The sequence below is a fragment of the Choloepus didactylus genome, chromosome 24 (assembly GCF_015220235.1).
Source record: "Choloepus didactylus isolate mChoDid1 chromosome 24, mChoDid1.pri, whole genome shotgun sequence".
In the NCBI taxonomy this organism is placed as follows: domain Eukaryota; kingdom Metazoa; phylum Chordata; class Mammalia; order Pilosa; family Megalonychidae; genus Choloepus; species Choloepus didactylus.
The window spans coordinates 8,723,954-8,736,629 of record NC_051330.1 but is presented as its reverse complement, the minus strand read 5'-3'; the positions used below and the strand labels follow the sequence as shown (position 1 = coordinate 8,736,629).

The 12,676-nt window shown below is 42.4% G+C and overlaps 1 protein-coding gene across 14 annotated transcripts in view; it reads left to right on the top strand.

The window, feature by feature from the left end:
- The first annotated feature begins 4,254 nt into the window (after positions 1-4,254).
- AFDN (afadin, adherens junction formation factor) overlaps positions 4,255-12,676 on the top strand; it is a 167,702-nt gene continuing 159,280 nt past the window's right edge. For 7 of the 14 annotated variants that reach the window (XR_005214095.1, XM_037817580.1, XM_037817579.1 and 4 more), the window contains exon 1: positions 4,255-4,807. Coding sequence is in view for 13 of the 14 variants with exons in the window: in XM_037817580.1 (XP_037673508.1) it covers positions 4,703-4,807 (105 nt within the window). In the remaining variant the exon portion in view is untranslated. The remainder of the gene's footprint in view (positions 4,808-12,676) is intronic. The other 7 variants (XM_037817591.1, XM_037817586.1, XM_037817584.1 and 4 more) reach the window with 1 other exon arrangement.

Here is a 12,676-nt window from a genome sequence, read left to right as displayed (position 1 = left end):
CCTGTTTTTTATAATGTTTCCAACATTTCTTTGGCCTGTATTGTATCAATGATACAATACAAAAAATGTGATAAAGTCACATTACAGTTGCTCAGTAGAACAAGACCTCATTTTAGGAATGAGGCAAAAGCACACTTCTTTCTTCTTCTAGTCCCATAAGCTTGATTTAAGGGTTCCAAGGCCTCCGAGCGGTGGCATCTCCACCCTTGTGAAGATCACTCATTTGAGTAGTCTACATCTTAAATGATTGATTGTAAGAGGAATGGCAGCCCCCAAATCTGGGGTCCTCACAGCCTGACCATCATCAGTCTATTCGATGATTATTTATCCACCATCCATTATATGCAAAGTAACTATGTGCTCAAAGCTGGGAGTGGGAGATAAAATTTAAGAAATCAAAGGTCCTGACATCACCAAGAGGCCTTGAACTAGTGAAAAGAAAAAGCACATTCAGAATTTCAACCCCCAAACAAAATTCAAGGTGGGAGCTAAAATCCCAATTATGAGGAATTAGGGAAATTTCTAGGGATGAGATTTAGATAAGTCTTGAAAAAAGAAGCCTTCAAAAGAAATAGTACAGATTAGTTTGTCAGTTTTCTAAGAAGGAAACAGAACTTGAGGAAACAGAGCATGGGACTGAAAAATTTTATTAACGTGAGCACTTCCAGAACAATCTGCGGGGACTATCTTGGCAGGTTGAGGGAGGGATAATTTATGGGAAGAAGGAAAAGGAGGTGGAGAAGTCTGGAAGACAGGGAAGACAAGCTTTAATAGTTTAACTTAAATCCTGATATCTATAATGATTTTCAGAGTATTTATGATCCAAAGTTTTACTTATAACATGATATTGAATAAAATGAAGGCAATTTACAGCAATTCTCAACAGATTTAAAGATAAGTGATGAATGTTCACAGGATATAATTCTCCTTCTAATACCTTATATGTAAGAAGGTTTATTTTCTTTGTATTCAATGTAAATTTCTTGTTTATGTATTTAGGAAACAGATTTTTTTCTTTTAAATACCTTCTTAGGTTATAAAATGCTAGAGTAGCTATTTAACCAAATATGTATGTCTTGTTGGGTTGGTAAGATTAATTTTTTTCTTTAAACAAGTAAGATTAAATTCCTTTTTAAAGGACTTTTCATATCATTACTTTCTCTATGACAACCTATTTCCTGGAAATTCTATTTGTAACCTAAAATTTGACTAAAAGTCAAGAACATAAGAATATAATGAAGAAGGCAGAGTTTGAAAATATGTCTCTCCATTTATCAAGTAGCACATACCCTACTTATGGAGAATTAATCCTCAGAAATCTTATTTTTAAACTAAATTGACAACACCGATCTTTCTAGCCATGCATTAGGCAAAGAAGAGTTTGGTTATTTAACTAAACTAATTTTCAAATGTTTAGGTTACTGTGGAAGATAGCAGAAAAAGTTCTGCTCTTTGTGCCTTTATTATATTCATTTATTTTTGTTTCAAGACTATTCTCTGAATTGATATATTTACTAAAAGGGCTTCTACGATGATTTGTACAATCATAAAATCAAAATATTGTTTCAAACTTTGGTTAATTTACTGAAATATGGAATTTATTGGTGGCTAGAAAATTAGATGACGTATACTATTTTAGTTTTCTCATTGCTAAAGCAAATACTGTGCCATGGGTTGGCTAAAACAATGGGAATTTATTGGCTCATGGTTTTGAGGCTAGAAGCCCAGATCAAGGCATCATCAAGGCGATGCTTTCTTCGCCTGGGATGGGTTGCCAGTGATCCTTTGTCCTTGGTTCCCCTGTCACACAGTTAAGCATACTGTCTGAATTTCATTCTTTTATAAAGGACTCCAGTAACAGGATTAGGACCCATCCTGATTGAGGTGGGCCACACCTTAACTGAAGTAATCTTATCAAAAGGTCCTACTTACAATGGGTTCACCCCCACAGGAATGGATTAAGTTTAAGAACATGGATTAAGTTTGGATATGTAGCTCCAAACCACCACATACACTTTCAAAAATATTCAAAGTTTGCCAGAAAGTTTTTATTTACTCCCACTACATGATACTTCAAGGTTTCAGATTTAAATTTTAGATAGAAGATACTTAGAAATAATTGCAGTTCAATGTTGATTTAAGTAGGAGCTTTTCTTAATAGCATAATTAAAATATTTTAAAAAGAGAAAACTAAGAGCAAAAAAAGTAGACTGTAAACTTAAAAACACTTAACGATTATAAGGGTCTTCTTTTTCAACCTCAACCAATGTATCTTTGCTTAGCTTCATTCCGGTCTATCTTGTATTTCAGTTTGTCTATTAGATGGGATTTCTAAGTCCCACAAGATGTTATTTTCATAGAGCACTTATTGAATAATATTTAAATATGATTTCTTAAATGCATCAGAATTCAGCAGTGCACTGAGAAAAGAGATGGATCGCATATTTACTTTTTATTCTTTTATCTGGTACAAAAGTAATATGCAGTTCAAAATATCATTTTGGGGTCTTGAACAATGACGATTAGTGGAACAATCTATCAGTTTGAAAAATGTCATGACCTATACACATACCCAGTACTGAGAGTCTTGGGTGTTCTATGCATTTCTGGTTGCTCTTAAACATGTGTCAATAAACCAATGCTGGTTGAATCCTACCATGAATTTTAGTGTGTGTATTAATTCACCACTCACACAAAACATAAACGTGGAATTTTAACGAGAGTCAGAAAAGCAATAATAATTAATATTGATTTACAGGCTTCTATGGGTCCTGCATAGTACTGCAGACATTTCGCATATGCTACATATTTTTTAATTATAAAAATAAAACTGCAAGGAGCCCATATTTATTTTCTAGCAATACTGAATTTGCTCTTCAGCGATTATACACGTGGTTACTTCTGGACATCGCCTGTCTAGCTGACAGCTTTGCAATCCTAGCCTTTGCCGGGAATAAGCGCCTACTGTTGGAGCTGATGACCGCAGGGCACGTGTGTCCGGACTGTCCCGGGCCGGACTGAGGCTCTCGCGCCCCGCGATCAGCACCCTCTGGGAAGCAGCACGGGGGCTCAGGGAGACAGAGCCGAGCGCCGGGGCCCGAGGGTGCCCGCCACGCACAGACGTTCCCTGCAAGCCCGCACTTTTAATTTCGAGAGCAGACTAGGGCTCCATTGAGGAATTCACCCCCGCGTGGCACTGATTCAGCGCCTCTGCTTCTCTGCTGCCAAGCCTCCTTCGGTGTCAGAAAAGGGAGCTGAGGACAAAACCCGGCGGGAAGGATGGGGCTCGCTCCTTCCCCACTAAAGCGCCGTCCAGTGGGTGCAGGGAAAAGTCACCCCCACACGGAAAAGCGCAGGCACTGGCGAGCACGCAGCGGCCTTGTCAGATGCAGCTCCCGATGGCCCCGACTTGGTTTGGGCGTTTCGGGGACGAGCGCGTTTGATGAAACCCACGGCAGATCATGGAGACCCACGCCGGCTGCACGAGCTCCGCAGCCAAAATCGCCTGCAGGGGGAGAGGCGCCCGACGCACAAGCACCCCCAGACGGCTGAACCCTGGGTCTCCGCAGCCCGGGGCGCTCTTGCCGCCCAGCTCCCCTCGCAGCGACCTGGGAGGGTGCGTTTTCCGAGCGGGCAGACACAAAGGTCTCGGGCGCCCCCACCTCACCGTGCCCGAGAGAGAGGGGACGCCGCCGTGGGAGAGTCGGATGGCGTCGGGACCCGGGGCCTGGGGGGACGCTAGATCAGCCACCGAAACGCGCACACGCGCGGGAGAGCGCTTCCTCAGGCGCAGGCCGGTGCAGCCCACCTGGCGGATAGGTGCGTCCCCGAGCTCGGGCCTCCCTTCCCGGCACCCTGCCTGCCCGCGTTGGCCTTGCCTCCCGCCCGAGCCAAACGCCACCCTAACCCTTCCCAGCTCCCGGCGGCCGGGCCTGGCGCCAGAGGCAGGCGGGGAAGGGAGCGGCGGCGCGGCCTCGCGGGCTCCAGTGCGGGACGCGCAGCAGCACCCAGCGGAGAGGCCCCGTGCAGGCGGCGGCGGCGGCGGTGGGGCGGGCGCGTGCGCGGTGAGGCGGGCAGCAGGGCGGGCGCATGCGCGTGCGCGGCGAGGCCAAGGTCGGGGGACGCGCCTGGCGGCGGCGGCGGCGGCAGCAGCGCGCGCGCGCAGGGAGGCGGGCGGCGGGCGGCGACGCGGGCGCGCGCGGGCGGGCGTGTGGGAGCCGCTCACCGACACACACACACCGGGGCCGGCGGGGCGGGGAGGCGGGCCGAGGGAAGAGGAAAGAGGCCGGGGGAAGCGAGCAGTCCGCGCGCGGGCGAGCGGGAGAAGAAAGGCGGAGGCGGCGGAGGCCGAGGCGCAGGAGCGCCGAGCGCCAGCCCGAGGGACGGGCTCTCTCACACACACACACAGACGCGCGCCGGCTCCGGCCGCCCCGGTGCAGCCCCTGAGCAGGAAAAGGAAAGGAGCCGCCGGCTGCCCTCCCGGCCCCGGATCCGGGCTTGCTCCCGCAGACTCAGCCTCGCTTCCATTTATTTTTACTCATAAAGATATATTTTTTGTTTCCCTGTCTCCGGCTTCGGGGCGGGCCCCACCCCCTCCGGAGCTGAGGCGGCCTCGGAGCCGAGCTGAGGCGGCCCCGAGCGGAGCGGAGGTGAGAGGTGGCCTCTCCCGAGCGGAGCTGAGGCGGCCCCGGGCGCCGCGACGATGTCGGCGGGCGGCCGCGAGGAGGAGCGGCGGAAGCTGGCCGACATCATCAACCACTGGAACGCCAACCGGCTGGACCTGTTCGAGATCAGCCAGCCCACCGAGGTGAGTCGGGGGTCCGCCATCCCACCCCCAGCCCGGGAGCCCCCTCGGGCCTTCCCCCGCGGCGCGGCCCGCTGGCCGGTCCCGGCTGCTCTGAGGACTCGGGGGCTGCTCGGTTTCCGCCCACCGCCCGTGAACCCGCCTTCGCCACCCCCCAAACCTCGCCGGGCCCCTCCGCGTCCCCGGCGCCCCCTCGCGGGCGCCCCCGTCCCGTGCACTGATCCGGCGTCCCGAGCGCCGAGCCGGCCCCCTGCCCCCCGTCCCCGCCGCTCCCGGGCCGGGGTCTCTCTCTCCCCTCGGTGAGGGACACCTGTGGGCTCGCCCCCCTGGCCGCTCCCCGCGCCCTGTGGTCCCCTCGGCTCCCCCGTGCGCCTCCGCGCCCCCCGCCTGGTGCAGCGCGGCGCCCGCAGCCCGGGGCGGCGTGGGGGCCTCCGGGTCGCGTCTGTGCCAGGAAGGTGCCCTCCCCGGGTGGCTCTGGCCAGAGCGAGTTCAGAAGTGAGGGACGAGTCGTCTCCCGTCCCCTCCCGGCAGACTGGCGTTGTCGCCGACCTGCGGAGATCTCTCCGAATCAGAAATGCAGTGGAGGTCGCGCCCAGAGCTGGTGCGACGGGGTCAAAGGGATTCTTTTGTTACCTGTGTCAGGGCTTGGAATTTGCGCGCTTGTAAAAAAAAAAAAAAAAAAACAGTTGGTCTGACTCAGTGTCGCGTCCTCTCCCTTCCCGTTTCCTATAGTGGGAAGTCAAACATGATTGGAAATTTTTATTCCTGCTCCGGTTGGTTGGTGTTCAGTGGCGTCTTTGAACTGTTGGTGAAATATGTCTTTGCCGCTCCAAAGGAGCAGGCGACGGGCTGGGTGTTTTGCTTCCGTAGGTTTGGAAACTTGGAGGTTGCCAACTGCGAGTGTAGAGTAAATATCCAAAGTGGTTCTGGTTGTGCGGATTTACTGATAACACAAGCCCGCAGTTGCACCCCAATGTAAATCACATTTCCCCCCTCTTATCTTTTCTAGGTTGAAAGCAGGGTCGCCCCTTCCCCCTTCAGTCTTGTTGGCGAGTCCCAGTGTCCACGCTGTGACAGGCAGGGTGGGGAGGGTGGGGTGCGTCTGTCCTGCTGTCCCTCTCGTGCGCCTGCTGAAAATAAGGAAATCAACACTTGCTCTTGGCCTGGTACATGGTACTTGTTTATGACAAAGCTACTTGAAACCGTTCTCAGCAGTTTTTTAAAAAGTGTGCTTGAGTCCCAATCCATTCGAATAGCAGAGACTATGGGGAGAAGAGGATAAAGGTGAAAAGTCAGGGAAAGACCCCGTGACGTTGAACATTTGGAATTGGATTTAATTTTTAAGTTTTAATTATGGCACAGACTTTTAACAGCATGAAATGCACGTTACACAGGATTTATGCCCTTTTAGGAGATTATTTTAATAGCGTCTATTTTTGATCCGTGGTAATAAGTTAACTCCAAGTTAATATTATATGCTGAAATATCAGTTTTGAGGTTTGAAAAAGAATTGCAAGGCACCAAAACATGTTTGCCAAATTTGAATATTCTGATGAAATTTAATCCTTTTTTTTGTATTATTAAGTTCCTGTTTATAGTTTTGAGTAAATTTGGCTTTTACTTTTGGGACTTCTTTGGTGGGAAGGATTCCACTCTTCACCTATAACCACTCTAATCCTTAGTAGAATGCTGATGTAAATTATTTGGTTCAGGTTGCCAGTTTGAATACTGATATTATGTTGAATTACTCCTGATTCACAACTCATCTTCTCTAATGATTTTAATGAGTTAGGTTCTAGTAGGCGTATATATTCTGCATAGTTAAGTGTTCATTCATATACTTATTAGCATATTTTTTGAAAGGTGACATACAAGTTTTGCTTTCAAGGTTCTGTTTTCTATCAGAATGACTTCATGTTTCCTTTCATCTTTGGATAAAAAATTAGGATATAAAATGTTATCTTGGTGCATAGTTTTGTTTTTCTATTTGAATGGATCTGTTTATAATTGTTTTTGGGCGATTTCTCACCTTTGATTGAGAAAGGGAATCTTTTTTCAGTTTAGAAACAGGGAATTCAGTTTACTCGTGGTATTTTAAATTGTAAGTTGACATTAAAAAAAATCCTAAACCAGAAGCATTTAATTAAATTCTATTATCATATTATTTATTATTCTTAAGTTTTATTTGTAAGCACTCATTTTGAAAATTTTGTTTTCTTAGAGATACGAATAGTTATTAAAGTAAAATTGCCCTGTCCTTTGGAGAACTACCTTTTTCATAGTTACTCTGCAGATGACAAGTTGCTGCTGTTGAATAAAGGCAAAAGAGTCAGGGGATTTGGTGGGGGGAGGGATGATTATTTCATTTACTAGTTTTTCCTCCCCTTACACCTGAACATTTCTGGTTTTAGAAATGACTTTCCAGTATTGTAATAGAAAACCTTTCATAATTAAATGAATTGGTTCTTAAAAATACTTGCGTTATTTTTCTTAGCTTTTTCATTATCTGATGGCCATCTCTCACTTTCTATTTGTTTTCTGGGGAACCTTTGCACATTATTTAATTTATTCTAATCTTAGAAGTTAAGCTTTACATCTAACATATTGTATCTTTTATTATGATGTAGGTAAACCTATTTAATGTTAATAAACCAGTATTTGATGGTAAAAAAAAGAAAACTCCACAAAACTTATGGTTTGTCAGTCAAAATGGAGTAGGAAGTCTCTCAGTGAAGGAATAATGATTGCATAACTTCCTATGGCTAACTCTATAGTCCAGAGTAATGCTTAGATTGTAACTATGCTTTATCAAACAATTTAACTATATTTGAAACTGTTTTGAAGAAATTGTATTTGTAAATGTTGGTATTACTGAAGATCTCTTTTTCTGGTGACTAATAGGTATAATGAGGTAGGTAGTGGCCAAAGATGTGACAGGACAAGCATCTCTGTTCCTTTTTCTTGATAAGTTGAACCTCAATGGTAGTTATAACTATTCTTCAACATTTACTTTATTTCCTGCAATAACTGGTTAAGTTTTGTTTGTGTGAGCATATGCTTGTGAATCTGAAGTGTAGCTTTTATCTAACATTGGTTCATTTTCTTTTTTTTATTAGAAAAGTTGTGGGTTTACAGAACAATCATGCATAAAATATAGGATTCCCATATACCTCACTATTATTGACTTTGCATTGGTGTGAAACATCTGTCACAATTGATGAAAGCACTTTTTTTATAATTTTACTATTCAATATAGTCCATGATTTAACTTACATTTCACTAACATTTCCCCTTTTAACCACCTTCAGATATACATTTCACTGCTGTTAATTATGTTCACAGTGTTGTGCTACCATCACCACCACCCATTACCAAAACATTTCCGTGGTTCCAGATAGAAACTCGGTACATTTTGAGTCTTAACTCCCTATTCCCTATCCCTGCCCCATCCCCTGGTCACATGTATTCTTGATTCTGACTCTATAACTAGTTTACTATTCTAATTGTTTCAAATTGGTGAGATCATGCAATATTTGTCTTTTTGTGTCTGACTTACGTCACTCAACATGATGTCTTCAGGGTTCCTCCATGTTGTTGCATGTGTTAGGAGTTCAGTCCTTTTTTATGGCTGAATAATATTTCTTTGTGTGTATGTACCACATTTTGGTTTGTTTTCTTAAACTTCATTTGCTATCCCCCTGCCCATGAAAAATAATTTTATTTTATGCCATTTATAGATGTCATGGTCTAATTTCAGTTTATTAGAGACTAGAAGCAGGAACAGAGGTAGGTTAAGGAAAATGTTGTAACTGGATTTTTATGAAGCTATCAGATTTTGATTGTGGTTAAATTAATATTAGAAGAATAGCAGCAGAATGATTCTTTCATAGTTTTGAAAAAAGCGTGGGTCATAGAAGATCAGGATGTGGTACGAAATTGGTGAGATGATTAAGAAAAAAGGTTTAGTGTTGTCTTTAAGGATGTAACTGAGCATTGTGGTGTGTAAAGCGTTATTACTAGGTATTGGTCATTATTCTGGGGGCTAAGTTAATTTGTTTATAAACAATTTTATCAGTCTTGACTTTTGGTGTAATGTCATAAAATGCTAGTAAATAGTATAGCATTTATTTTAGGATATAGACCTGTTTTCCTTTATTATAAATAAAATGAATATTTGAGTAATACTTCTTGAACATATAACTGACCCCTTAATTGAAAATTATTTCCAGGTTAGGTAGAGTCTGTTGCTTTTTGGTCAGAAGTGTGAAATTTTTATTAGTTTTCTGGCTGATAGGATGTACTTACCTTTAAGATGACCTGAAACTAGGGGATCATGAATGCCTAGAACAGGGATCAAAATTTATTTGTTTAACCTAAATTTACACTTGTAAGTTAGAGTCTAAGCATTGTGCAAAGTCTTGCAGGACCTGTAACCAGTTCTGGGCATGTCTCAGCCGGTTAACTAACACCTGACATGCTAGCAGTGCCTGGACATCCACTGATGGGCTTTTCCAGTGCATATATGTGCTCTGGGATATAACTTCACATGTGTGAGCTGACAGCAGGGGTGAGCATGTTGTCAAAGGTGGATCATCTTTATTCATGAACCAAAGCTTTTCTAGTAAACAATTCTGGTAGTACGTAGCTGGGCTGAGGCAGGCTGAGAGCTGGGGAGGAGGGGAGACTTGTGTGCCTATCTCAGGTCATCTGGTTGATATTTTTTTTCTAGCAACACTAACACGTAAAGCTTCACTCATCTTTTGGCATATGTGAGTGACCAAAACTGTATTACAATTTAATTAAGGAAATGAATGTACTTGATAAGGTGAAGGAGAACACATCTAGAGGTGGTTCATTTATAAAAGAGGAAAGTATTTTCCCAATACAAGTTGATTCCAAAATTTAAGGATGGTTCAGATTTTCATATTTGTAAGTTAGCAAGTGTGTCATGAATGAAATTATTTAGAGAATTGAAATTGCATAGCTTACTATGGCTGGAAAGTAGCCCAAATTTTGGTACTTTTACTTGAAAGAAATATAATTTTAAAGAAAATTAAAATATATGGTTTACAGAAAAGTAAGAAATTTGAACTGAGATTACACTGTTGGGATTGTCATGTTTTTAGGTTGAATACACACAACGTGCCTTGCTTTCTAAACGCTCTCACTATGTTATGGTTAGAGTGACCATGTGTCTCCACTAACTCTAAGGTATGAACAGGATGAAGCTGCTTAAACTGCTTCCGGCTTGTTTAGTTTCTGCAGCATTAAACTTCCTTAAGTAGTCCCCTCGACCTATGTAGACAGGACAAACCATTTTCACCGGATATTCAGATATTTTCTTTGTTTTTAGAAGGTGTAGGATATGTATCACTATTGAGTCTAGTTCTGCCACCATCTGTAGTAAAAACAGTGTGACAGGTTGTTTCCAAATTAGGAAGTCATGCCTTGCCTCTTTAAACTCCGCATGAGAATTTTTTGATTTTGAACATAGAAGAGAGTTTGACCCTCAGAGTTAAAATCCTTGAGAGAAAAAGCTCATTGGCTTACTGTTCTTTGGGGTTTTAGTGGTTAAGGGTGGTATGGTTAGCCTGTTTTATTCAGAATCATAGCTCATAGTTCTCTGTTGCTTGATGTCATACATGTTCTCTTAAAGAAAAATCAGGTGAATTCTGTCTGCTCTTTGCAAATTCTTTTTGTTCCTTTTAAGAATGTACTTTCTATTTCCTTTGTTCGCTCATAATGGCTTTCCATTTATTTTTTCCATTCATTATGCTTTCTGTTTTCTGGTTTTTACAGAACCAATGAAAATTCTGTCTTAAAATAATCTTTTATGCCATTGTTATCAACTTTGGGCACTGAGACTTGAGATTGCCAGTTTTTTTCCTCTTGTTCTGAATCTGGTTAGATTATGTTTAGTAGAGAAAATGAAATGGGAACAACAGTATGATCACTGTTGATACAATCAAATATTCAGAAAACTTCTAAAATTTGTAACATCTTTTTTATGAACATGCTTACCATAAAATCCATAGATTGGGAATATGTCTTCCAAAAGTTATTTTTAGATGAATATTGATACTATTATCTGAATAAATTTCTGGGAATATGACAAATGTGTACCTAGGACAATGCTTGTACAGTATACCGTGATTTTATATGAGGTCTTTAATGAGTTCTTAGATTACATTAGGATTAGATTTGTATTTTTCACATTAATGATTTTGGGGGGTAGGAGTTGGAAAATACTTGGTGATTATTTTAGAGAGACATTGGTAATAAAACTTAGATGAATCAGTTATACAAAGGTTTCTAGTTTGAGCTTAAATATGTAATTTAGATTTCTGCTGATCATTATCCGTTGGAAGACTTTTTTTTTTTAATTCATTTTATTGAGATATATTCACATACCATGCACTCATACAAAACAAAGCGTACATTTGATTTTTCACACTACCATTACATAGTTGTGCATTCATCACCAAAATCAATCCCTGACACCTTCAGTACCACACACAAAAATAACAAGAATAATAATTAAAGTGAAAAAGAGCAATTAAAGTAAAAAAGAACACTGGGTGCCTTTGTTTGTTTGCTTGTTTTTTTCCCTTCCCCCATTTTTCTACTCATCCGTCCATAAACTAGACAAAGGGGAGTGTGGTCCATATGGCTTTCCAAATCACATTGTCACCCCTCGTGAGCTACATTTTTATATAATCATCTTCAAGATTCGTGGGTTCTGGATTGTAGTTGGATAGTTTCAGGTATTTACTGCTAGCTACTCCAATTCACTAGAACCTAAAAAGAGTTGTCTATATTGTGCATAAGAGTGCCCACCACAGTGACCTCTCTGCTCCCTTTGGAATCTCTCTGCCACTGTAGCTTATTTCATTTCCTTTCATATCCCCCTTTTGGTCAAGAAGATGTTCTCCATCCCACGATGCCAGGTCTACATTCCTCCCCGGGAGTCATATTCCACGTTGCCAGGGAGATTCACTCCCCTGGGTGTCAGATCCCATGTAAGGGGGAGGGCAGTGATTTCACCTGCCAAGTTGGCTTAGCTAGAGAGAGAGGGCCACATCTGAGCAACAAAGAGGTATTCGGGAAGAGGCTCTTAGGCACAACTATAGGGAGGCCTAGCCTCCCCTTTGCAGCAACAGTCTTTGGAAGACTCTTTTAAATACTTTTCATGATATCATATTAAAGTCCATTTGTCTGTGTTATACTTTGAATGGATCTTTTACCCATGTAGCATTGATTGTTTAGTGAATATTGGTTCAGAGTTAGTAGATCTTCCAGATTTCTTTAAATAATATCAGATAACATGTTGGTTAATATCACCACTGATTTCATCAGAAAAATCTTAAATATTGGGAAGCTCTCAAGCTCATAGTGGCAGATACAGGTTTTCACATTTTTGCTTCAAAGCTCAAATTTTATTATTGGCAGCAAACACTGTCAGTTGTTTTCCTTGAAGGGACAGTCTTGCTTCACTAATTTTTAAGAAAATGTCTCCCAAATATCGAGACATTGATAACCATAGTTTTTCAGCCATATTCGAGTAATAATGGTGTTCTATGAGAAACGGCTATTTCACTTCCTTCCTTAGATAATCATGTAGGTGCTTTTCCTTGAGATAGCCATCAAAATTAGAACCCTAACTAATACAGTGTACTTCCCAGTTTGGCACATGGAATATTGAACAAACATGTACTTAAGAGTCGAGGCTCAATAAAATTAATCATTTTTTTCTACTTCATCAAACACCTTTTTAAGTGAGACTGGCCTTTAAAAAAAATTTTTTTTAAAGTGTGAGTGCATGGCAGTGAAAAGTACCTGACTATTAGTACAGTTTGGTGCCATTGCCTTGAT